The sequence below is a fragment of the Phalacrocorax carbo genome, chromosome 16 (genome assembly GCF_963921805.1).
Source record: "Phalacrocorax carbo chromosome 16, bPhaCar2.1, whole genome shotgun sequence".
NCBI classification, from domain to species: Eukaryota; Metazoa; Chordata; class Aves; order Suliformes; family Phalacrocoracidae; genus Phalacrocorax; species Phalacrocorax carbo.
The window spans coordinates 1,758,877-1,784,911 of NC_087528.1; the positions used below are offsets into that span (position 1 = coordinate 1,758,877).

Sequence of the window (26,035 nt, forward strand, 5' to 3'; positions counted from 1 at the left end):
AAGATTGAGGCACTAACCCCTTGAAAACACATCTTAGAGAGAGATAGTAATTAACATTTAAGCAAGGAACTGCCATCTCGACAGCCTAATGATGTAGATAAAGGTGTGGAAATGGAGCTCAGCCCTTAAACATAAAAGAAAAAATTTACTTCTTCCTACAAACTTGGCATCACCACTACCCTTCGACCATCCTGTCTGCAACATTGCTGTTATGAAGAAAGATAGTAATCTTCCGAAGCTGCTGCTAGGCAAATTCTGAGACTAGGGAATGAATCTGGCTGGTCTAACAGTGGTTTAACCCTGAAAGGCTCTTGCATTTCAGTAATGAGTTATATTTCCTGCGTCTGTCCCAGCTGGAGATCCTGTCTTACGCAACACGAGTAGAACCACAGCATCCCGTGGGGCAGAACGCAGCGCCGGCTTCTGTTACCACGCTACTGAAACCATTTCCCCAGCTCGTTTCGCCAAATAATTTCTCATTAAATGGAGACTTTTTCATCCGCTAAATATTTATTTAGCGCCTAGCTACTACTCTGATTTGCACTCTAGAGAGAGGAGCCTTCACTAGAAGCCAAGTTGCAAATCCTCCCCTCTAACTCACTGGGCTCCTTACAACTCTAGACTTACAGAACAGGCCTCTGCATTTTTATTGCTTAGCTCTTTGTCTTTGTTTTATATTGATTGTAGCCTAATGGGTGAAGTTTCGCCCTTGTAGCAGCCTTAGGGGTAGGGAGGATTTCATTCAGGATGCATTAGATGTAGTGCATCAGCCCTCCATACCAGCCTAGTACTTGAATATTGTTGTCTCTGTGCGATAGCTGTGCATCAGTCTCACCCCTTTTCAGGCAGGATTGGTAAAGTAGTTTCCAACTACTGATCCTTTTTCCCCTCGTTCGATCCTGGAAAGTGAGTCTTTGCTATCATTTCTCACCTACAGAGGGGGAAAATGTCATGTGGCAAAGTTAAATAATTTCCCTAAAGCCACATGCTGAGCTTGAGGTCAGAAATTGACAGTAATTCTCTCTACAACAGCGCTGGCTTAGGCAGCATCTTATCCATCTTCCTGCAATGATTATCCCAGCACAACTGTTTGTATCCCCACAAAGGTACGTGTGCTGAATATAATTATTTGATTTAAAAAAAAAAAGCAAACCCAAACCACAGAAATCCCAAAGGCCTGAAGGAGTAGCTTTGTGAAGGCAACTTGGTGGTGACTCAGGGGTTGCTGTCATCGGTCTAGATGTGCGCCGCATACGTGGTCTGGCTGGTTGGAAAGAAGTCGCTATCATGTCTTGGTGCCTGGCTCGATTCAGACCAGTGTGACTGTGTGATCCAGAAGTGCCCTGAGCTGGTATTAACGAAAATGGAGCCATGGCCTGAGACTAAGCTATGAGCAAAGCCCTGATTTCTCCCCTCCCAAACTCTGCTTTCTCTTACATGTGTGCATCTCTAATGAACACAGCAGGGTGAGTTCCCTTTCTCAGCTGCTCGATAGTCATGCATGGCTTTACAGGAGTACTTAGCCAAACAACGATCTAAACCCTTTTGTTATCCACAACTGGATTTCTAATTAATTAGCACAAAGTTGGCATTTATCTGAAACCAGATGACCACCGCCTCTCTCCCCGCAGGCTTCCTGCCCTTGAAATGACAGGTCTGAGCTGCCTGGTCAGTCCTGGCTCATTCCAGTCCCACACCGCTAATTTGAGGTTTTAGCCTTCAGCCGCTGCCCATGCTGGCTGCTCGCAGAAGCCAAAGGCCGGGGCAGGAGCCTTATGTGGTTTTGTTTTCATTGCTAAAGGTTAGAGGATCCCAGAGACAAAAGCACAGCCAAAAATAACAAGAAGGGGCCAAGCAGGGCTTGCCCTGTGACGGGGAAGCCGGGAGGCTGGCAGGCTCCGTGGCCGTCTGTGGCCGATGTGCCGAGGTCAGGGATGCGGATGTGTGCTCCGTGAAACGGGCAGATCCCATTGTCAGGCTTCAGGAGCTGCCGGCAGCTCTCGGCATCTGACAGAAACAGCCCTCAGGGAGGCAAATCCTGCCGCAGGGTACGGTGTTAGTCACTCCGCTTCCCTTTTACAAGAACAGGCATTAGCACAAGGAGGAGGTAGCTGTAACCTCAATTCCTTCCGAGTCTGAACAGGGGAAGAAGTTTTGGCTTATATCTGTAGCTTGCAGATACCTGTGCATGGGGCTCAAGAGGAGGCAGAGCAGGCGGGTTGACGCAGGGGGGTTGATGACCAAGAATAGATGCCTGCCCAACCCAAAACAAGCACTCTGCCACCCTTTTCAATGAGAATGATGTTGAACTTGGAAATGGAAATTACAGCTCTGAGATGAAGCAAAACTAAAAATCCTGAGAGGTTCAAGTCAAGGAGATGAGAAAAACTCCAGTCAGTGCCTGGAAAGAGCTGTCACATGAAATTGCAAATCCAAGCGCAAGGATTTATGACAGAGCTATCAAAAAAAAAAAAAAAAAAAAAAAGGTGGTGTTTTATAACCAGAGACTGCAATCCTGCTGCCTGATTCAGAGCAGGGGCAGGAGGGAGGAAAGCAGTAATAGCTGATTTTGGAGCTGTGGTACATTGTATCTATATGAAGTCCAGCAAAGCATTTAATACAGCATCTCCCAGAAAATTCTGAGGTTGGAGAAGCGCAAAACCTGTAAAATGAATAAGGAATAAATCACAAGTGAGACCGAAGTCTTGTGTTGAGAAGGGGGGCCTGTCAGCAGTGGTAGCATGGGATGGGAAACCCTCCTGACATGGATCTGCAGGCCCCAGGAAAAGCTCTGCTCGCTTTGGCAATCGGGTCACTGGAGCAGCCAGATGTTTCTTTCCTCTCTGCTTCCCCCCTGGCAAATCAGCCATACGTGCCCTGCGCCGCTGCTGGGAGCGGAGACGGCTGCCAGGGTTGGAGGCAGTGGCTGAGGGCGCTGGAAGAGGTGGGAACCTTTTAAAATGATAATGCAAAAGTAAAATGATGCTCACTTATGAAAACAATAATCGGTAAACCACTTAGCCCCTTGGGCTGTTAAATGCTAAGAGGAGAGACAGACTGTTCTTTCAGCAGCAGCAATCGGCGTTTGCTATCAGCTGGGAGTTCATTAGTTGGAAAGACGGAGAGGAGCAAGACATGGATTTGGTGTGAGCTCCCTGTTTAACACGGCTCAGAAAACGGCAAATGTGATTCTCGGAGGGACGGGGTGCGATGTTTCCCTGGCAGGAGTTACTGTTGTTGGGGAATATGGGGATGAGGCTCACTCTGCAAACCTGTGTGGATTTTTGGTCTTTTGCATCCAGTTCTCTGTAGAAAGTCGAGCTGCAGAAAGACCAAGCAGGTCAGGGCAGAGTCGGGGTGTGAGGAGGTGACTGGGGTGGTGCTGGGGACGGGCAGACCCAGTACCACGTCCCGTTTTGCAGGTCAAGCTCACAGAGCAAGATGTTTTCTGAGATGGTGCTTGCTTTCAGACTCGATGCAGGTTTCAGGAGCAGGGTTAAACCAGCCAGACATTGGCCATTTTGCTGGTTGCCTTAAAATATTTGGAGAGAGCTCATCTGGATCAAAATCAGCCCCAAATGTTATTTTTGATTGACTGGGTTTCTGGAGGGTTTTGCAGCAGCAGAGGATGCAGATACATCAGCGTGATACTTTCTAAATGTCCCGGTTTGCCACCAGGCCTCTTTCTCTCCTCTCCCTGATGTTTTTCCTGCTGTCTGAGAAGGGCTGTTGGTCTAGAAGGCAACGGAGATATTTCTATTGCCTCCTGCCCCGAGGTATTGCTCTATGCAAAGGTCCCTCCCCACGTTTTGAGCCACTGTAGCCCTGTGGTTCAGTGCACTCGGATCCTATTTGCGCCGGCGCCATGCACGGTAGCCTTGCTCATGCCTGTTTTTTTTTTCCTCTATGCCTTATTTTCCAGACTTGGTGACAGTCAGTGCCTTTGTAAAGCAAACTGAAAAGTACTGTGCTAAGTTTTGTATAGCAGTGTGTGTGTATGAATCTGGGCTGCTGAGGTTGCAGCCGGGGCTGTCAGCAGACCCAAGAAACCAGTCCTATCTCCAGGTCCAGGTTTCTTTCCTGTCAGAAAAACATAGTTAATTAAAGCCTTCTCCTGAAAGGAATTTCTTAGCCACATTAGAGGGATAACAAAGAGAAAGCCATGTCCTTAATCCTGCCCTTTCATCTCCTAGAAATTCCTTCCTCTCCTGTCTCTTTCTCCGTGTCCTGATTGTTAAAAGAAATGAGAAATAATTTCCACTTGGAAAAAACCCAAGACAACAAAACTCCAGCCCAGCTGATCGTGGCAGAAGCCAAGGAGACGGGAACTGAAAGGAGGGAGCTGTTAATGAAGCATCAGCAGCAAGCCAGGGGCAGGAGCTGGAGCCTGTCCAGATGGCACCGCTCATCTGCCGCATCCACTTGACACGTGAGTCCTCTCGGGGAAGAGCCCGGCCAAGCGGCTGCCCTCCGCAGCACTGATCAGCTGCAGCCTTGCCCACGGCCTCAAGAAGGGGGATTTGCCTGGGTTACTCCAGGCCTCCAACAGAATTCCCTCCATGGATGGGGAGTGACATCTTCCCTGCTGACCATCGAGGGGAAATGGAGCCCCAGACTTTGTATTTTGGCATTGCATTCCTGCAGGGATGCACCAGTGCTCCGGTTGCAGCTCTCCCTCTGGCCATCCCTGCCATGGTGGCAGGGAAGGGCTGGGAAGAAGGAGCGGAGGGTGTAGAGAGGCAGGGAGCAACGGGAATGGGGAGCAGGGCTGGCAGAGTGGGGAGCAGGGGTGCACCGGCACGGCCCTGATGGCAGAGCCTGCTGTGGCTGGGCAGGCAGCGCCCCGTCTGCAGCCCCAGCGCCCGCAGCTTCCCTTCATCTCCAGTCAACCCGGATACTCGTGTTTCCTGGCCTGACAGATAAGGCGGCCTCGCCATTAATCAGGAGGCCTGGAGAATGGGATCAACGCGAGGCAGGCGTGCTGCGGAGTTAATCTCCTTTACTCCCCAATGACGGATGGAGCTCATTGCAGGCATTTATCAAGTCTGCCTGCGTGCACTGGGCAAAATGGATTCGACACTGTGCTGTTGGCAGAGGTGCTCCCCCCCGTCCCTGGGCAATCCTGGAGGATGCCCGCTGCCGTGGCGGTGCCAGCTGGGGCTGCAGCGCAGTGGTGTGGCGCAGGTGACAGTGGGATTATGCTGCCAGATCCTGGGGAGAGCTTAGGTGTGCCCCCACTTCTGTTCTGTAGGCGCTGGCTGTGCCTCTCTCTGGGGCCAGGGCTGGGAGGTGGGTCCTGTCTGTGGCTGGACTGTGCTCCTCTGTGGAACTACTTTCCCCAATAACTTGCAGAAGCTGCTGGGATAGTTCCAGCTGCAACCAAACATCTCCGGTTCTGCAGCCCCTAGAGCTGCCTCGTACCCAGAGGAGACCCACCTGCCTGGGTGGTGAAGCTCAGATGCGAACAGAGCCAGAGCATCAGGCAGCAGGAGCCACCCGCAAGCCCCTGGAGGCTCTGGGAAAGGGCCGTACGGGATGAGCAGGAATAGGACCCACTCTCAGATCCCAGCCCTGGTCGTAGCCCTGCAGAATCCCATATTTTATGGCTCTTTTCTTCTGGTGTGAGGTCAGTGCAGGGCAGAGATGAGGGGGATCACGCCCCAGCCCTCGACTGTGCTGTAGGCTGGTTTGAACACTGTGGTCTCGAGGAGCCGTGTCTCTGAGGCAAAGCAAGGCTGTTGCAGACAGCATGAGAAAAATGCTGTTTGCGTGCTTCGGATCGGTGTTGGAGGTAGCGGCCAGTGACAATAAACCCAAGTCTTTGTCCTCTGGAGGGAAAAGCTCGGGCCCGAGGAAGAAGAGGGAAATGCCTGATTCACGGACTGTGCTGTAGCACGAGTGTCACACCACAGGGAGCAGGGTACGGATTTCCAGCTCGGCCACCCCACAGCACCTGCTACCCCAAGCCCCTCATTTCTAAGGGAGAATTCCTGGTGGAGACCCCTGAGCCCTGATCTCTATTGAAGCGATGCTGGTGGCCCGCATGGTCCCTGCTGTGCGGCAGCTGGAGGTTGCAGTATTCACTGACAGCCAACGAGTTGTGGTTTTCGGATGATTAATGACACCTCCCTCCTGACGGGAGCCATTCAGCCCCCACGGTGCTGGATGATAATGGAGTCAGGGTGGAAACTGGGCATTTCCAGAGAATAACGTCTAGTGCAGGGACCGTGGTGCTGGGGTTGTGAGCCAGCCTATTCCCCCCGGGTTGATCCTGGAAGGGGACCCAGTTTCTGCAGGTAAATGTCCCTCACCTTCATTTCCAGGATAGGTGCAAGTGGATGGGCAGAGTCCAAGGTGTTTGTTAACAGACATTTTCTTTTTCACCACTCTGCCTTAAGTGCAAAGCCCAACTGACATCAAAGCAACAGAAAGTCTAATCCCATTTTGAATCAGTGCAAGCACACGCAGCGAATGTTAAGCAGGGAATCCAGCAGCAAAAAAAGGGAGGATTATCTTTAATTTCCTGAGAGAAGGACAGAGCAAGGGAGACAGAGAGAAAAGGCAGGCACAGGACCAGAAAGAAGTGGCTGTCAGCACAGGGAGGCTTGTGGAGGAGGAGGAAAGCAGACGGATGGGGTGGATAGTGCGAGCAGCAGCGCACGTGTGTCGGGGAGAGGTGAGTCTGACGGGAGCCAAGCATTGGCACGTGGGAAGGCTGCTCCTGCTGGAGCCCCACACTGGTGCCTGCCCAATTTCCCACGCAGATGCAGGGAAAGGGAGCGTGCGTAGGGTTTGCCGTGCCAGGGCAGAACCTGGTGTGGGCTGTAACTCCCAGCTCACACGTGTTCGAGCTGAAGCTGTGGAGTTGTTTTTTGAGGGAGCTTGGAGCTGGACTCCCAGATTGATGTAACCGAGGGCTGGTTATCTGAGGTTGCACGTGGGGGGGGGATTTCTTTGCTGTAAAAGATTGTAGCTGAGCAGAGCTCGCTAAATCACCTCCAAAACCCTGTTACCTGCTGGAGAGCCGACTCTCGGTAGGGTTTATGTTGCTGTCTGCCACCAGCAGGTACCACCAGCCCTGTAAAGGGCAGTTACTGCTGCTCTTCACACTGTGGCTGATGTTCAGCTTCATGGGGCACATGTTGCTGTGTCCAGGTTCTGGCTTGGGGCTGGGATGTGTCCTGGCAGTGAAGCCCCGCTGGCGACGATGGCTGGCCAGAGGCTGCAGGCAGCAGCTCTGCTGCATGTGGTGCGGGGGCAGGAGGTGTCTGAGGCCAAACTGGCCCAAACACTCCTCTGTCAGAGTCTGCTCCCTGGGAGCGCAGCACCCTCCTCCTCCTCGTGGGCAGTGCATCTCCCTCTTGATCAACCCCCCTAATTCTTCTCTTTGGCTTCTTCCAGTAGCAATTATTGCTGGGTGGGTTTATGACAGGCGATGGAGTATATTCATACCTAAGTACCTGTGTGTCCGGATCCCCCGTCCTTCTCTAGCTTTGCCCTTGACACTGCGGCCAGCGAGGTGGAGTGCTGAGCCAGGTGGAAAAGCCTGTCCTGGACGTAACGTGGGAGAGGCCGGATGCTTGCGCAGGAAAGGGTCCCCAGGGATGGGATGTGGCTGCTGAGCACCAGGAATGAGGCTGAGGCTCGCTGGGCTGCTTACGGACAGGACCAAAGGCCTGCAGTGGGGCACCCGTCGCCCTTTGGTGCTCAGTGAGCCAGGTGCTGCGGGAATGAATGTCAGGAGCTGTAGGAAGGGGCTCCTGGGAGTGGCTCTAGATCTGGGCAATAACCTGCTTTCTTCTGTGACCTGATTCAGCGCAGGAGAGGCTCATCCTCAGCCTGCACCTTCCTCCCTGCAGGACAGATACTGCGGTGCCAATGTGGGGTGCCGCAGCCTCCGCCGCAGTGGTGTTACCCTCGTGGGTGTGCAAGTACCGACCTCCAGCCCCGCTCTGACCCTGAACTAGAAGCGTCTGGGCAGCAGTGGCTGCACACCCGCCCAGGGAAAGCAACCCTGCCTGCCTATGGGAACCCTCTGCCTGCACGGCTACCTGCGTTCCCATGTCAGTCTGGGCCTGCCTGGGGGCGAGAGGCAGCCTTGGGGGTTGCAGCAGCAAGTGTTCGGGTCGAGCTGGGCACGTTCCCTGAGGTTTTAAACAGCAGCGAAGGAGGAGCCTGAGCCACAGCTGAGACAGGAGAAGCATATCTCCATCCAGCTGGTTCATAACATACTTAAAATATTTTGGACATCTGGTATGGGCCCTTGCAGACCTCCTACCCGCTCAGTGGGGATGAGATGGCCGTGACTTTCCAAGGTTGGCTTTTGTGGGTGAGGCTTGGGAGCGGGTGTCTTGCACTCTCAGATCTGGGAGCCATGCCTGCTCTCACCTGGAGCCAGCACTGGCAGCAGAGCTGCCATGGACACTGCTTAGTGCATCGCTCCTGCCCACAGGGGTGCTCCCCTCCCTGGCAGCAAAGACAGCCCTTTGAGTTTCTTACTGCACCCTCAAAATAATCTCAGAATAGAGAGGAGGGCTTTGCACAGCTGCCTGGGCTGTGAGGTGAGCCGGGATGAGCTGCAGCCATCCAAGGCATGGGCTGGGGAGAGCTGGCAAAGTGTTGTGCAGTGATGTTTTGAGTCAAAACCACATCACCTGTAGGAGCACCTAATCTGCTCCTCCCCCTCAGCCCCTAACCAAAACTGCTGCTTCAAAATGTTGCACTAGATCAAAAAAAGCCGCCTTCCCAATACTTTGCAAGGAGAGGATTGGTGTAGCAGGGGCCTCTAGATGGCAACATCGACCTGAAGAGCTGCAAGCAGGAGCAGGGGCCCCGCCAGATGGAGCAGCCTGGCCTGGGTGGGAGCCCCCAGGCCCAGCACCCAAAGTGGGGAACACGAATCGGTGCTGCCTTGGGCATCTTTCAGCAGGGGCTGAGGACAGGGCCGGCTGCCCAAGGGTGCCTGCGGCCCGAAACTGCAAACATCTGGTCCCGGTGCAGAGAGGTAGCAAAATGTTAAAGGGGTTTCTCTGCAGTGGAAATTCAGTTGATGCTCTTGGTACCTGCTCTGTGGACGCAGGGGAATAAACGTCACGGTGGGTCTGTCGGCTCTGCAGGGTGGACGTGGCTGGAGTGCTGGGATCACCCCCCAGCTGTCCAACCTCCGAGAGTCGATGGAGAGCTGAGGGATATGCGATAGGAAATGGGGCTGCTGCCTGCCTCCACCCGCTCTGCTGCCTGTCTGCAGGCAGGGCCGTAAAGCGGAGGTGCTCGGCTTCGGAGCAGTCAGGAATGCCGATACGTGGTTTAATGTTCAAAGGCTGCACTAGAAATTGTGGGTTTCGGCTATATTGGGGTAATACCTCCAGTGGCACCCTCCATTCAGAAGGCTTGTGTGACACTAGAATTCAAAGCTTCAGTTACCCGGCTTTAAGCACAGGAGTGTAACTGAAGCAGCATAACCTTTGGGTGGGTCTAGTGGGGAGGCACGCCCTTACTGCCCTGTAATGGTGTGCTGCTGGAGGTCGCTGGGGTGGAAAAGCCCTACCCCTGCCTGAAGCATGATGCACACTTGGTACAAAGCAAGGCCTGGGTGCCTCTTCTGCAAAGTGGGTTCAGTCTGTGCTCAGGGAGCTGCAAAGCTTAATTAAGATCCTTAAAAGGATAAAAGGTGCTACATAAATTCAGGAGATTATTATAAATGTCACTGCACTTTACAAGCTCTGGCAAAACTCACAGGAGGAATAACAAGACCTTTCACTTCACAGCCCTTCCTAGCAGGCTCCTTACAGCTTTACGCTTCAATATAGCAGCCGTAAGATGTTGACATTTATAATTAGATGTGCATAATAATCTCTTTATTCCTGAACTGAAAAGAAAGGGTGTGTCTTGAAACGTCAGTTCCTCCTCCTTGCTGAGGATCCCCCTTATTGGGATCGCTCACGAAACCATCCTTTGGTGAAATGTCCCGGAGCCTGGTTCAAAGAGGTACCGGATCTTTGCAACTCCCCCAGGGAGCTGTGGGATGGGCACTTAGTGAATAAAATCAAAGCCTCCGTGTGTTTTTAATCTGATTAGTTGATGGTAATCCAGTGGTATCATGCAGCAAAAGCTGTCCAGCTTTATTAGGCAATCTCTTGTTTTAAGAGAACTGTGCTCAGGGGAGCACTCAGCTCTGGTGTTTCAGTTAAGAACTGGCAGAAATGGGTGATTTTTGGTGGTTTTAGTGCTTTGTGGGAGTTAGGATTAATTTCGTGCTTGGGGCAGCTGGGGATCGGTGGATTTTGGTCCCGTGGGTGCCAGCAGCAGCTTTGTGCAGCCCCTCTGCCAGGGTGCTGGAGGGGGCAAAGGGCTGATGGGGTCGGACTGGGGCTGAAGGTGGGGGATCACCCCCCGGGGCCGGTCCTGGAGCACCGGATCGAGGATGGGCACTCGCTCCCCGGAGCGAGTCCCGGAGCACTGGGTCGGTCCTGGGTTGAGGATGGGGGCTCGCCCCCCCCCCCCCCCCCCCCCGGGGCTGGTCCGGGTCGAGGATGGGAGCTCAACCCTGGGGCCGGTCCTGGAGCACCGGCTCGGTCCCGGGTCGAGGATGGGGGCTCGTCCCCCGGAGCACCGGCTCGGTCCCGCCCTCCGGAGCCGGTCCCGGCCCGCGGGGGCTCTCCGGCCCGGGTCCCGTTCAAAGGGAGCCGCTTGGCCGGGAGCCCCAGGGGCATCCCCGGGGCGGGCGGGAGCGGGGCCGGTGCGGCGGGCTGCCGCGGCCCGGCCCCTGCCCAAATCTGCCGGCGCATCACGGTGAGTGACAGCAGCCCCGGCCCTGCCCAGCCCGCACAACCCGCCGGGCTTTTCCAATCAGGCCGGGCCGGGGAGGGATTTCCTGCCGGGACGGGGCCAGCCCGAGCGGGACTTTACCGAGCGCCGCGCCGCCCTGCGAGCCGGGCAGCCGGGACCGCGCCGCCCGCTCCCCCCGCCCCGCCCCGGCCCCGGCCCCGGCCCCGGCCCCGCTCCGCGCGGCTCGGCGAGCTGCGGCTCGGCTCGGCTCTGTACTTCTCGGTGCGGCGCGGTGCGGTGCGGTGCGGAGCGGCTCGGTTCGCCCCGGTGCGGGGCGGCTGGGCGGGCTGGGAGCGCTGCCAGGTGAGTGGGGCCGCCGGCTGCGGAGCCCGCCCGGCTCGGGCCCTGGCAGGGGCGGCGGAGAGACTCGTCTTGGTAGGGGACAAAAAAAAAAACCTTTCCCCCCACGCCCCCAGCCCACCCTGAAGGAGGGAGCGGCCCAGCCCCCGTCCCGGGGGGGGGTCTCGGGGCGGTGGAAGTCGGAGACGGGAGCGGTGCCCCCGGGGCTGCCCGGGCAGGCGGGCCCCGCGGCGGGCAGCGCGGGGCTGCCGCCGGCCTCCCGGGGGAGCCGAGCTTCTCCCGCCCGCCGCTCCGGGACCCACTCTCGGTGCCTGCTGCTCTTTCGCATCTTCCCTTCTCCACTTACGTAATTGGTTTGGGTTTGTTTGGGGTTTGTTGTTGGTTTGTTGTTTTGGTTTTTTTTTTTTCCCTCCCCCTTCTCTCCCTCCTTTTTCCCGGCGCTGCCGTTGGCTGCGGGAATGTTTGGGATACTTTAGTTCTCCAGGTGGATTCCTGGGCTGGAGGCTCAGCTCTGCTCGGGTGGGAGGGAGGGATGTTCGCTGTTGCTTTTCCAGCTTTGTGCATTTCTTGAATTTTACCTTCGCTGCTGTTCCTCTCTCTCAGAGGTGGAGGTCGGTATTCAGAGCTCTCCATACCCCTGAACTACTCGGAGCTCCGTGTGCTCCGGGAGAGGTAGGCAGCAGCACTGTTCTCTAAGTGAGGCCACGCAGACTTTTTAAATAAGTGAGTAAATAGTCTCAGTACCCTCGCTTTTTGTGAGCACTTTTGAAGAGTAGCACAAAGTTGGATGCAGATGCGGCACACAGGGTTAAATGAAATAGTTTTAAAGAACGTAGGAGGTTTCGGAAGGAGATTTGTTTGCGGCAGGAGGTTAGTCTGAGTCAAGTGGCTGAAACTTTGTTGTAATGTAGATAAGCTGGTGCAGGTGCCCCAGGACACGCTGACCTCGACGGGTACCAAACCCCCAAGTAGCCCTGTGCCGAGGGGCTCCTCAGCTGAATGAACTGTGGGCTTCAGGAGCGACGATGGGGGGGAGAACCCCCAGCCTGGTGTGGGAATCTCAGCATCCCCTTGTCCTAGCACCTAAACTACCACTGCAGCATTGCTGCTCCGGCTGCCCTGAATACTGCTGCACCCTGGGGAGGGCTGGAGCCCGGGGACCCCACGGGGGGTCTGTGCTTGTGGGCAGCTGCAGCTTCCAGCTTTACAGTGGGTGGGCTGAGCGATGCTGTGCTGTGGAATGCCCCGTCTGGTTTTGCCCCCCAACCCAGGCAGGATCTCTTTTCCTGCTGTTGCCTTCCCTTCCCTGTGGTTTCTATCTTCAAAACAGTGACCTCAATTGCTCAGAGGAAGCGACACCCGCTATTATATAAACGGCTGAGGGCAAGCGCTCTAGGAAGGGAGATGGTATGTCAGAGCCATGACTGGAGGAACTAGAGCTGGTTCTGACCCAGCCTGGCTCAGCACAAGGGGGAGTTACAGACTGATCTGGCGATGGCCTTGCAGCTGGCACGGCGCGTGCTCCCTGCCCTCCTGCGTGTGTACTTCTCCTCGGGAGTCAGAGCAGCCTGCCAGATGCATGGCCCTGAACCAGGAGGGATTTTCTTGCCGCCCAGTTTGGGCAGCCCAGGCACAGCAGGAGAGCATGGGCTGGGAGGTGTGAACCGCTGCCCCGGGCCCTCTCTGGGGTACCCTAGCTGGGCAGGATGTGGGCTTGATCCTGTTCTCCTGAGTGTGGTTGTGCTGCTGAATTATACCCAGCTCCTCCCTTGGGCCAGAGAGAGCTTGTGTACTGGTTAAAGGGTGTCTCGGGTCCTGGGGCACTGAGCTCCATGGGTCACGTTTGGCCTCAATTCAGAGGATGAGGGTTTACCCCTGCGTGGGAGGGGAAGGGTGCTGGGCAGGCTGACCCACTCCCACAGTTGCAGAGGATTTTGGTTAAACCTCCCCAGCTCCATCCCTTGGGTGCTGCCTCTAGGAAAGGAGAGGGGGAGATGCCATGGTGCCCCAAGCCCTACGTGTAGCCTTTAGGGAGGGGACAGCATGTGCAGCCCTGGGGGGACAGGGAAGGAGCTGTGCCCCTGCCCCCCTCCTTGGCCATCCCACAACAGCACCCTCAGGAGGTTTCCTCCACAGGTTCTTCCCTCTCCGTTTAACATGAGGATGAGCCAAGTTCCGCCAGGACTAAATATAGTCAAAGTATTTGTTCTTCGGCGTGGATAAGAAAGCTGTCGCGACGGAGCCGGGAGGTAAATGGCCTTTGAGGGCTGACTGTGCTCTTCCCCTCCGCAGGTCCTGGGCTGCTGCGCCGGGGCTCCCCAGCGTGGCTGCAGCACTGTCGCCAAGAGGAATGCCGAAACGAAGGGGCTAACGAGCACCAGAGAGGGAGGATCTATAACTTCCAGATGGCGACAAGCCCATAATCCCTTTGGGAAAAATTAGGGACTCATCAGCGCAGCGGAGCCTGGCAAGGGGAGCAAAGTACGACACCTCCAGCTCCGGGAGTGCTGCAAGAGGCCAAGAGCATCCCGATGCCGACTGCACGGGCTGCCCTGCCCCAAGCTGCCTGGCTTTGTCTTACGGAGCCCTGGTGCTGCCAGGAGCCCGTCCCTGAGCACTGAACTATTTCTTGTTTTAATTGATTGCATGTTCTCCAACCAAACCTCATCCGGGTCCTGCTCCTTCCAACGCAGAAAGGGACTTCTGCCCTTAACAGAAAGTCTTTTTTCTTCTGGTTTTTATGTCCCATGGGATTGTAAAGTATCTTTCTTGGTGGATTTAATCTCCTATAGAAGTGTGTTTGAGGAATTACGGGCTTATTCTTATGGCTTTATAAACCACTGGGATCTGAGGGTCTCTGCCTTCCGCGCTGCCGCCACTCCCACCTGTCTGCGATGGGGCGAGAGCAGGAGCTGATCCAGGCCGTGAAGAACGGGGACGTACCCGGCGTGCAGAAACTGGTGGCGAAGATCAAGGCGTCCAAGAGCAGTGAGTATCGGGGCGCAGAGCTGCGGGCTCCCTCTCCCCAGCCAGGTGCCGCTGCCTGTCCTGGGGGGTGGGTCCCGGCAGCGCGCTCGGTGCCATCCAAGCTGGGGTGCGAGTGCTGGCTCTGAACCCCGGCGCACAAGTTACGCTGTGGCCGGAGGCGGGAGCGCAAGCGCAGACCGTGCGGATGAACGGCTGGGCTGTAAGCGATCCTCCTGGCGCGGCTGGGGTTCCCCTCGGGCTCGGGGCCAGAGACCCTGGGCTGCTCGGCGGGGACGGGCAAAGGGGAACGGCAGCAGTGGGGGGAAGCAAAGCCGCTTGGGGGGGATGCCACTACAGAGGGTCTTTAGCGGTTGCCGCTCGCTCCCGGACGTATTTATCTTGTGAAAAATTATCATCCCGGCCAGTTGACTGGAACCAATCGTCAAGCCTTGAATTTCAGTCTGGTAATGTTTAACCCTTCAGCAGGGCTGTTTTTTTGCACATGCTCTCGGGAAGGTCAGTGGCAAGCATGTCTCAGAGCGAACGTTGGTCTCGCACAGGGTCCCCCAAGGGCACCAGGGTCCTGCAGGCCCTGCACAGTGTCTGGAAGAGATGGGGAGGGTGGAAAGGTGGAGGAGCAGATCATGGCCAGTGCCACGGTGCCCTCGTACGGAACTGAGCTCCTGGTCACTTGTGACCTACCAAGAGAAGGAAAGAGGGAAAAGTCAGTAAAAGGGCTCTCAGTGGGGTGTGTAGTCAGGGGAAGGTGCATGGCGCCTGCCCAGGCTGCTCGTTCAGGGGGGTCTTGTGGGTGTGTGCAAGAAAACTGGAGAGGAAAAACTGTCCTGGGGAGGGAGAGGGGAAACTCGGGCAGGAGCAGAAGCTTTCAGGCTTCTTAGGAGCAGCTTAGGGTAGAGAGGCTGGTGCTGAGAAGAGTTAGGCTGAGGATTATAAATGTGAGAAGGGGATCAGCTCCCTTGGGCCAGCTACTGGAAAGCTTTGACTGGGGCCAAAACTTTGCCCATCCCGACTGCCAGGCCTGCTGGGGGCCAGCTTCTCCCCAGAACAAGGGGTGCCTGGGCCCCCTCTCTGGGTGAAGGGACTGGGTGCCGTCACCTCCGCTTGCGGCTCAGGGACTGCGCCCATACAGGGTCCCTGAGACGGAGCAAGAGAGATTTGCCTGCGCAGGCGGGTTGAAGGACACCCCCAAGGCCGGCTGACGCAGCCCTGTTCCCCCGAGTGGGTGTCCCGTGGCCGGGTGGTGTGGGCAAGCTGGGGTGCCTGTGGCTCTCCTCCTGCACACCCCGGGGGATGAAGTTACACTTGTTTTCCCTGGTCCCCGCCAGTAGCTCTCTGTCAGTTAAACCCCATCTGCATTTTCTCTCTGGCATCTTCCCCTCCCTCCAGCCGTGGGGCACCCGTGTGAACATGTGTGTTTAACTCCCCTGCTTCAGCGGCGTCAGCAGCTCCCTCTGCTTATTTTTATTTTATTCCTTCATGGAGGGGGGGAGCCAAAAGCCCAGATCACTGAAAGGCCACTGCTGGAAGCCCTCAGTGGGGTTTCTGTGCTGGACCCACCGTGGGGGCTTGCCTGGTCACAGGAGCTTGTCCCCCACATGGAGGACATCGTTGCTCCCCATCCCTTACTGTTCCCTCTCCCTCCTCTCACCGACGCCATGTGAGCTGAGCATTTGCTGCATTTGCCGCTCATTAAAGCGCCTTTCCCATATGACAGGCTGAGATGCTGATTATTATTATTATTTTTTTAAATCCCTGTAAGAGTCCTTCTGCTGTCTCGGTGGATTGGGAGCTCGGTTGCTGTGATCAGCCCTCTGGGGCTCCCTGTGCCTAAAAAAGTCACCTCACATAAGCAAAAATCAAGCGCCAGTCCCAGCAGCGGGAACTTCAGGGACACATTTAATATTCACTGTGCACAGCCCTCCTCCCCGCGCAAGCGCCGCCGTACAAGTGGGTCACAGTACCTATTATTATAAGGCGGTGGGGCAGGCAGGGAGAAAGTTTTGGGGGCAGGAGCAGGAGGCGAAGGGCAGGCGAAGGTAGGCGTCCCGCCTGCGGGAAGGGGACGATGGGACGGTGCCGTGGTCACTGCTGCAGCTGGAGAGAGGGGTTCCCCGCCCCGGGAGAGCCAGGCTGCTCCTGCTGAGCCGGCCGCGCTTTGCTGAGGTTCCCCAGTGCAGCAATAGAAACGTCCCGCTTTTTAATTTCCTTCTCTCTCTCCCACTCTCCTCCCCTCCCCTCCCCGTTGGAGCGCTGCAGAGTTTAATTGAAATTGTTAAACGACCCGTCACGGCTTTGGCCTTTCTCCCCGGCGATCAATCACGTCCCCGGGCTGGCCGCGCTCGCCAACAATGAGCCAGTTGGCCGGGCCGGGGCGGCTGCTGCGGCACCGAGGGGCTGGGGCTCCCGGGGGAGGCAGGAGGCAGAGCTCCCCTGGCTGGGGCTCCCGTCCCTGGGAAGGGGCGATGGCTTCTGGAGCCGGACGGTGCCCAGCAAGGTTCGGGTGTCCCCATCCCTGGATGTGCAGGGCTAAGGGGCAGCGGATGGTTGATGCCGGGGGGTTGGGTGCGATGCCCCCACGATAGCCAGGGGCTGGAGGAGCTGTGGAAGCCAACAGGAGCCGGACTCACTGTTTGCCTTCCTTGAGGGAGTGGTCAAGGTTTTTGTTTAAACGTGGGCGAAGTGCAAAGAAAGGGCGGCAGCTGAGCAAACTGGTGTTAAACTCTCAAGGACGGGGAGCGAAGCCCCTGCCGGGGTTCAGCTGCTGCCTCGGGGAGGTCCAGCCAGCTTCGGCCAGCTGCTTGACCCATTTCACCCATGACTTACCCTGTTTCACTAACTACGATGGGACTTTCCGGACCTTGGATATATCAAGGACAGGGGTGCGTGCCTGGGACTGGGCAGGGTCTGGGCTGTGACCTAGCAAGTTGTTAAATGCCAGTGAAGCTTGCAGGGAGTCTTGGCTTCATTGCTGTGCCTGGATTGGTGCCCCTCATTGCTGCGTCCCAGCAGCACAAAGCACAGCAGGGTTTTCCCAAGAGCAGTGTTGGCCCTCGGATGCTGCTGTCACTGGTCTGGCTGGGTAGGAGAGGGATAATGCTGCTCTGCGTGCTCCGAGACCGTGGCAGGCAGATGTGGGATAACTCCCTCCCTCCCTTCCCCTTAAATTTCCTCCTAATTGCAAGTAGCTATATCAGTTTAAGCCCCAAAGCATGAGGTTTAATATCTCTCCTGTGATTTGTCAGTCTCTGCCACTGGCACTCTGTGTCCCCATCCTCTGCAGAAATACCTGTCCTCCCCTCGTGTCCTGCTGGGCTTTTTCCTTCTCTCAGTGGCAGCGGGTGCATAGTTGTTTGGGGAAGAAGTTGCTCCCTTTTGCAGTTTGGGGGTCATTTTATGATGGTGTTGGATGCGTCTTTGTGCTGGCCAGCAAGCCCAGCACGCCATCCCCCCTCACCTGGAAGGACTGTCCTCCTCTTTGCTGCTGCACCCAAGACAGGTTTGTCCAAAGCCCTGGGTGCTTTACGTGGTCAGGCTGTGGGGAAGAGCCAGGACCGGCCTCAGGCAGGATCCTTATCGTTTCAGGCTCTGTTACACCTGGTGGCTTTCCCTGCTGGCGGTGGTGCAGGGATGTCTGGGCACCCTGCCTGCCCCGGTCCTGCCCCAGGCAGCGCAGTCGGCTGGACCCGGCTCTGCCGCCAACCCTAGTGTGGCCCTGGCCACATCCCTTGAAGCCCGAGTTTCGAGGACAAGTTCCCAGCGTCCTCGGCCGTGTCCTCCCCTCCTCTCCCTGCGTGCTGTAGGTCTGACGGGCTGGACCGGCTCCGCAGCCGCACGCCAGCTTGGAAAGGCCGTGGGCACGCCTGCGGAGAGACGCCGAGAAACTCTGCCGAAACGGGCAAAACTCCCTCTTCCGCTGAGACCGAGCCAGGAGCGGGGCGAGGCGCGGTGCCCAGGGGAGCCCGGCTGGCGGCCGCCCCGTGCCGGGGACCCCGCTGCCCTGCAGCCTGCCGAAATCTGCTTTTGAACCAGCCCACGGTGGGTGGGTGGAGGAGGAAAGAGGCTTCAAAGGCTCCGGCAAGCACGGCAGCCGTGGGGATGGATGGCGGCAGGGCCGCAGCTGTGCGCCACAGGGGGGTCTATCCTTCCCTCCTCCTCCTCTCGTGGCTCCCGGCCTCCCTGGGATGGGGGTCTCTGGCAGCCTGGCATTCGCTTGGTGGGTTTTCCCACCCATGTCCTGGCTGCCCCCGCTCGTGGGGGAGGTTTAGCCCCTTTTTTCCACCTCTCTCCCTGGGAAGGAAGAGCCCCACATGGGCAGCGGCGGTGAAAGGAGTGAATGGGCAACGGCTTTTCAAAGCCAGCCTCTAACGGGTGTTGTGTTTGGAAAGGGGCCTGGCTGCCGCAGGTGCACCTGGAGCCGGGGAAAGCGTCACCACCGCGCTGAGCGTGGGAGATAAGGCACGAGCAAACAGCGTGGCACAGGGTGATGGAGGAGGCCATGCTGGGCATCACCCGGCCCAGCGGGCATGGCCTTGGGGAGCCCAGCCCCGTGTACTCTGTGCCCCATCTCCCCGTGTTCACCGGTCCACATCTCCCCCTGTCCCAGGTCTGTATTTCTGTCCCCAGCCTTTGAAAACCCGCTGGCAGGGCAGCCTGTGGCTCCTTGATGTCAGCCTGGGCCACCTGCAGCTGCCTCTCCTCTGCCTGGGTAAAAGAGCTGGGGGGGAAAGGGCTAATTCTGGGGAAGGGGGTGAGCGTGGGGTCAGTCGGGGCTATGCTGCCTTCCCTTGGGAATGGCCAGGGGGGGTATCCCAGGGACTTGCTGGTCTCCCAGGGGGATGGGAAGGTCCCTTAGGGTTGTGGATGGAGCCAAGCTGGCAGCCATCCCCAGTGTCACAGGAGGGAGACTGAGGTTTGGTATAGGAAGGGAATTTTCCATCCTTTGGGTGCTTCCCAGTGACTCAGCGCAGAGCAGGGGGCTCAGCTCCCCCTTTCTGAGGGCTGTGGGGGCCGTTGAGGTTGTCTGACCCAGAAACACAGGACGATTCGGATGACGACAGCTCGAAGGCAGACAGGGAGGGCAGCCCCGAGCCGTGGGACAGCATGTGCCAGGCTGCTGCTGGCACACGGGCACCGTAACGGGGACGGGGCTCCCCAGGGCTGTGCCCAGGCAGGGGAGGACGGGATGCGGCAAGGACACCGCCAGCGTGGGTGTCCTGTCCTCCAGCTGGGGCCAGGGACGAGCTGGGGGCACAGGGCTGGTTGCAGGCAGGAGGAAGCTGATGGATAAAGACTTTCCATGTGCCAGCGACCCGTACAAAAAGGCAGTCAGCCCCACAGGTTTGGGGATGCTGCGTGCGGACCACTGGCACTCCTTGGCTTTCTACTATGCAGGAGAGGAGCTGCTTTTAGGTGAAAAGATCCATCGTGCTCTTCCTCCTCCTCGTTCCCTCATAGGGCTGCTGGGTCCGAAGATTTTGGCTGTGACCTAGAAAGGGGTTGCAGCATTGTCCCTGTTTAGGACAGGTGGGTCCCTGTGGACCACAACGGCATCACCAGCATCACTCCTGCCACCTCTCCGTCAAGATCCTGGTGCTGCAAGAGGTTTCCCTGAGAAGGGGGGAAGTGAATTATTGGATCCTGGTGGCAACCGACAGCATCCCCCGTGGAAGATGGTTTCCAGCCAGCCGGGAGCGTGCAGCAGCGCGCTCCCGGCTGGCTGGAAACCATCTTCCATGCAATATTGCTCCAGCAAGAGTTAAAAGAGGGGCTGGATGCCGTGTGTGTGTGTGTGTGTGTGTGCATGCACGCGCCCTGCTTTGTTTTTAAAAGCGCCTCGGCTGGCCTGGCCCCCCGCCAGACCCGGGGCCCGCCGCTGGCAAAAACTCCAGCAAAGGAGTATGAAAGGGGCAGAAACTAAATAACAATAAACCACCTTTTTCTGGCTGCTCTAGTAAGTGAGGGGGTGGGGGAGCACTCTGGCTCCCCGAAATCCTACCCTGACTTCCCCAAAAAATTGTGCCTGGGATGGAGAGGGAGGGACCTGCTTGAACCTTGGGGCTGCAACATTGCCCAGGCCTTGCCGAGGTGTCCCGGTGAGTCACAGACCTGTCTGGAGATGCCCAAACTGCTTGGAAATGGCTCTGCTGGGATGATCTTTACGCTCCCGGGGAAGGGCTGGACACCCTTGCCCATCCCTTGCTCCTGGGGGATGCCTGGGGCTGCAGCAGCCTGTGCCTGGGGTAGGTGCTCAGGCACACCAAGCTGTTTGCAACCCCCAGGGAAAAAAGGCCAGAGCTGCAACCGAGCACAGCTTCGATGGCGAGATAAGGGAGCAGGGAGAACCTGCGCGCGCAGCAGGTATGCGGCTCCTGCAGCATCCCAGGCCTGGCGCAACACGTCCGGCTGCGCTTCCGCCAAGCCCTGCCAGCGCCGGCACCGCTCCCCCGCTGGCCCCCGGCCAAGGCTGCGCAGGGAGCGCGCGGCTCCCGGTACTGCCGCCGTGCCCCGGACCCCAGCCCCGGCCTCCCCTGGGTGCCATCCCGGGAGCTGGAGCCTGTATCGGCCCACCCCGGTGGGTGGCTGTGCTGTGAGGGGTGAAAACTGCCGGGGTTTTGTAACACCGCCCTTGGCCGTGGGCATGGCCGGTTGTGTAAGGCGCCCTGTCTGCTCGCGAAGGGAGTCGGTGAGCACGGTGTGGTCGTTGGGTACCCGGCACGGAGGCGTCCCCGGCGGTGGGGCTGGCTCAGGCTCTCCCACCTGCTTTGCAGGTGCTTCTTGCCCCCTTGGAGCGTCGGTCCCAGGGTCTGGCTGGCTCTTGGCCCTTGCTCCCCCGCCCTCGAACAGTCCATCCTGGGGCATTGTCTTGTCTCTTTGCCAGGATGGGCATGGATAAGCCTGAAGGGGGTTCCCAGCTGGAGGCAAATTGGGTGTAAACAGCAACAGGGAGACCATGGACTGGGAGCTCGTGGACCTTCCACTCCCACGGAGGTTCCCTCTCCCTGTGCAGGGCACCCAGCTCACACCCTGCGTGGCCCCTCGGGGACCTCCCTGGATGTGTCCCGGCCACGTGAGCACCACTTGCCTCGGCAGTCTCCAAAAGGGGCCAGAGTCCTCCCTGGCAGCTAATCATTGCTGATGCGGGTGCATGGCGAGCCCAGCTGGCAGCGTGGGGGCCGGTGCAGCCGTAGCAGTGGGGATTGCTCTAGGCTGCTGCCTGAGCTGCTCTGGTTGGCCTGAAGCACCTTAGGTTTGGTTTCGTTGGGCTGATGTGGGTGGGAAGGGCTGCATGAGCCCTCCTGGTTTCCCTGAACCAGCACCCACTAATCCTGCTAGGTTAAAAAGAAGGGAAATGCTCCTCCTTGCAGGGGAAGAGGCTCCTGCACAGACAGAGGAGCTGCCTCTGACCTTGCTCTGTGTCTCCAAACCCCGAGGGCTGCTCAAGCCTTGGGGGAACCCTCAGCTTCCTCCTCAGTAGTGCTGGGGCACAGGCAGCTCGGAGCATCTGTCCCACTGGTTATATTTAGGAGCACGTGCTGGGCTGCACATGGACATCCTGGAGCTGCTTCTCCATTCCCTCCACCCCAAACCTTGTGTGGACATGGAGGGGTCCAACTCTGAGCCCCCAAAGTCATGGCTCTGCTCTGTCCTGCTGCAGCCTGCTCCGAACACCTGCAGCTTCACGGGGCTGAATTCATGCCAGGTGTCAGCATCACCCAGGAGCCTTGTCCTGGATAAACATCATCTCCCAGGAGCAGTGCAGGTGGGTGCCTCTGCTCAGCACCACCTGGGGACAACCCTGGCACTGGGACAGGGACCAGCATGTGGCCATTAGCCCCCTCAGCCCCCACACGTGGCTGGCCACGTGCTTGCAAAGCCGGTGCCTCGTCAGCCTGGAAGGGACGTGCAGCTTCCAGGACTGGTTCGCTTTCCCAGCAGGGTTGGCACGGCTCGGGAAGCCGTTTGCTGGCAGGGCCTGGGGATGAGGCAACCTGCTGTGATTCCCTGGCTGGGGTGAGGGGCACGGGGTGCCGCAGGAGGGGTGGCATGGTGCAAGAAGGGATGCCTTTTCTGACGAAAAGGAGCCGAGGAAGGTGGGGAGACCCTTTTTCCTCCTGTGCACCACCCTCTTTCTCCTGCCACCCCCCGGGATGCTGCGAGGCGGCAGGCGGGGGTTTCTGCGCTCAGCTCCCACGTCCTGCCTCTGCCGCCAACTCGGGCTTGCCGGGGCCATTCCCAACACGCACCCGCCGTGCTGGAAAGGCGTAAACAGATCGGGTTGCCGGCAGGGGTCCAGGGAGCGGGCAGGCCTTGGCTTGCATCCCACCACCGCTCCGTCAGGCTGGGGTGTGGGCAGCGCCGAGGCAGGGGGACGGGATGGAGGGGGCCGGCCTGGCGGCGGGGTCCCCACAGGCAGCAGGCTCCCTGCGGGAAGCCGGGCACAACCTCGGTTTGATGAGGTGCTGGGGATGCTGCCCCTGCCTCAGTTTACCTCTGGTGGCTAAGGGCTAAGGCTAAGGTGGGCCTGCTCTTTAGGGGTTTGGAGGTGTTGACGTGCTGCCCCCAACCCCCTTTCCCATCCCCACATGGGAAGCTGCCAACCTGAGCTTAGCCCATAGACTGGGGGTCCTTAAATCCAACCCCCCCTTATCCATTGCAGTTGTATTCCAATGGCTTTGACCTTGCTGTAAGTCAGCCCCTGTCCCTCCGTGTTGTCCCTGTCCCCACCTGGTCCCTGGAGCAGCTGCCGGTCAGCTCCGGCGCCCAGGCTGGGCGATGGGAGGAACCTGCTGCCCTCCCTGCTGGCCCCGGAGCAGCTGGGACAAGGGGAGGGGGAGAGGAACGTAGTGCCTGGAATAACTCGGCAGCCTCCGAGGCCCCCACAGGGATGGCGAGACAGGCACGGGGTCCTGGTGTAGGTTCTTGCTTCCACCATGGGATGGGGAGATGCCTCTCCTGGGACACACTGTGTCACCGGCTGCTAAATGCATTTATCTGTGATTGCTTCTTCCACCTGGGGACACACAGGGTGGTGCAGGGCATGCGGTGGTATGGGTGTCACACCCCTCTCCTGTCCCCTGCAGACGGGGTCCCACCGCAGACTGGGGTCCCAGGGGAATCCTTCGCTGCCACAGCTGGGTGAAAACATCCTGCTCCAGCCAAGGCACAGGAAAAGCGCCGCCAGCCAGATGCTCGGCAGGGTTTTGGCGGTGGCTTCTCCCGCTTTGTGGCGTTGCCTGGCCAGTCAGAAACCCGGGCGGGCAGCTGGAGCGTCTGACCTGGCTGGCAAAGAGCCCTCGCACTGGGCCCAGTCAAAGCCGCGCTGCCCTCCGTGGCCTTGGCAGGGAAAGGAGAGAGCAGCGGCAGGTTCGTCGCTCTGGGGCTGCTTGTCCCAGGCTGGAAGGAACGTGGCCTGTGCCCGCTGGGGACGGACCTGTCCCTCTCCCCTTCTCACTGGCGGCAGCGTGGAGTGGCTGGGCAGTTCCGCTTGCTTTGGTAGGCGACCTTGCGCAGGGGATGGGAGGAGCAAGGAGAGACGGGTGCCCTCTGCACCCTTGCCGTCACCGGAGAGGGATCCCTCCCATCCCTCGTGGCTTCGGAGCACCGAGCAGCTGCTGCTGGGTGAGACGCTCTTGCTCTTTCCCAGTGCAGCCGCCATGAATGGCTGCAGCACCACGGCATCTGTGGGAGCAGTCACCCATCCAGCATCCCTTGGGACCACCAGAAGCCAGAGGCCACGTCTTGCCTCTGTCCAGGAGGGAAGGAAACGGTTTGCTCAAGCTATTCAGATCTGGGCTTCAATTCAGACGGAGCTGGATAGCCTGTGCATCGTTTGCTGTGCATCATTTGCTGGAAGGCGGCTGTAGGAAGCAGAGAGTCTCTTGTTTCAGTTTGGCACTAGAGGGTAGAGGCAGTAGCCCCCCAGGAGTGAAAATCCTAGGTCCAGAGGGAGGAAAACCCAAACCCCAGCAGCGTCTGCCCCGTCCCTGCGCAGGCTGGGCTGTGTGTGTCTGAGGAACCCCACCAGCACGTCCCTGAGCTCGCGGGGTCAGGGTTGAGGAAAGGCATCCGCGAGGTATTTTTAACCCCGTCCGTGCAGCCGCCAGCAGCAGTCTGAGGTTAGCCCTCCGCTGCCGAGGGTTGATTCCCCACGGGCTGATGGTGGGGGGGGGCTTTGGAGAAAATTCGGTTCCTGGTCACTGGGGCCTCGGGAAGGAGTGATGGCACTTGAACCATTGACCTTCTGGGTGACTTTGAGCAAACAGCTTCACCTCCCGGTGCCTCCCCTCCCATCCTGTGTGTGCCTTGACTAGATTAGAGTATCCAGGGTGGAGACAGCCGCTCCGTCCGCCCCGGCAGCGCCTGCTCCGGGCACACGGCAGCTTCCCCAGGCCAAAGGGGGAGGATGTCGCAGGATTTCCAGCCGCCACATCACTGTGTGCTTTGAGTACTGGCTCCACCGGCCGGAGCGGCTCCCAGGTGCCAGCTGCCACATGCGGGTACCGGGCTGGCAGTGATGGGGACAGTGCCGGAGGGCCATGGCAGCCCCGTCCCCCAGCCTCGGCCTTGACCCACTGCCCCCAGGAGCTGCATGATTTCCTGCAGCCATCCAATCTACAGCAGAGGGCTGGATCCTCATTTCATTCCCTTGAGCGTGCGTGGTTTTGCTGGCTGCTCTAATTTTTATCTGGGGCTCATTGTTAGAGCCATAAAATAAATAGCTACGTGCCCCACTCGAGCGTCAAAACCCTCCAGGTGTAGGTGGGTAGCTGTGTCCCTGCCCACCCTCCCTAATTAAGTGTTGCTCAGCAAATCCAGACTCACTGACCTGCCCTAGTCTTCCCGTGCAAGGCAAGCCCTTTGGCTACTGGCTCCTGCCGCTTGCCTCTCAAGTCCCCCTGAGCCTCTCATGTCCCCTGTGAGCCCGTATCGTGTTCGCAGCCCTGAGCGTGCCATGGAATGTGGTACCCCGGGAAGCGGCTTCCCCCTGCACAGGGCTGCTGAGATTGTTTTCCTCACTGGTGGCTCCCTCCGTGCCTGCACTCAGCTGCTCTTGCCGTCCCCCCGCATCCTGCTTCCCCTCTTTCTTCCTCCCATTGATGGTCTGCCGGTCGGATTATTTTTCCCAGATGCTGCAGTCTGCAATTTTCCCAGGTTGAATCCGCCTGGGTTTGTTCTCCTGATCTCTCTAAATCCCTTTTGTGTTATTTCTGCCCTTGCTGATCTGTTGAGCATCCTCCACAGATTATATTAATGTGCCATTTGCTTGGTATCGTGTTAATGAGAGCGCTAAGGGTGTCTGTGGGTGCAGCCCCTTCACCTGGGTACCCAGGGAGCACCAGAGCTCCATGGCCCCTTCCCCAGCTCCCAGGAGAACCAGTTGGAAGCAGCTGAGCAGGAGCCAAGGTGCATTGTTAATGCTGGACCAGATGCTCTGCTGGTCCCCGTGTCCCGCAGCCAGCGGGTGGCGGGCCCGGCGATGCACCGCAGGCGCAGGCGGGAGCGCGCGCTTGGCCGCCGGCCCCTGCCGCTATCGCCCCATCTCTTCCCGCTCGGGAGGCGTCCTGTCCTTTCGGAAGGATGGGGGAAATGGAAAAGGCTCCACCTCTTCCCTGGGCAAATACAGCTCCTCTGAGTTCATATCCTGGAGAGCGGAATAGCCAGGTCCCAGCAGGGATGGTGACTTCACCTCCCGGTAACGCGTTTCCCCGGCCAGCTGGGAAAGGAACCCTTGTATCTCTGAAGGAGCCGCCCGGCTTCCCCCACCCGAAGCCTTTCCCAACTGTTTCCATCCTGGCTGGGGCTGGGGGATGCGATTTCAGCTCTGTGGGAAGGGGCATCACTGCTCCTGCTTGCTGGGGGACCCGGGCTGGGGCGCATCACTTTGGGGTAGGCAGCTGGTGTGAACCCCCAAATCATGGCG

General features: G+C 58.2%; 1 protein-coding gene across 3 annotated transcripts in view; it reads left to right on the forward strand.

Moving 5' to 3' along the window:
* Positions 1-10,865: 10,865 nt before the first annotated feature.
* Positions 10,866-26,035, forward strand: part of CASKIN2 (CASK interacting protein 2) — a 35,462-nt gene continuing 20,292 nt past the window's right edge. For all 3 annotated transcript variants that reach the window (XM_064467474.1, XM_064467478.1, XM_064467476.1), the window contains exons 1-2: positions 10,866-11,130; positions 13,420-14,115. In XM_064467474.1, the coding sequence (XP_064323544.1) occupies positions 14,022-14,115 (94 nt within the window). In that variant the 5' untranslated portion in view covers positions 10,866-11,130; positions 13,420-14,021. The remainder of the gene's footprint in view (positions 11,131-13,419; positions 14,116-26,035) is intronic.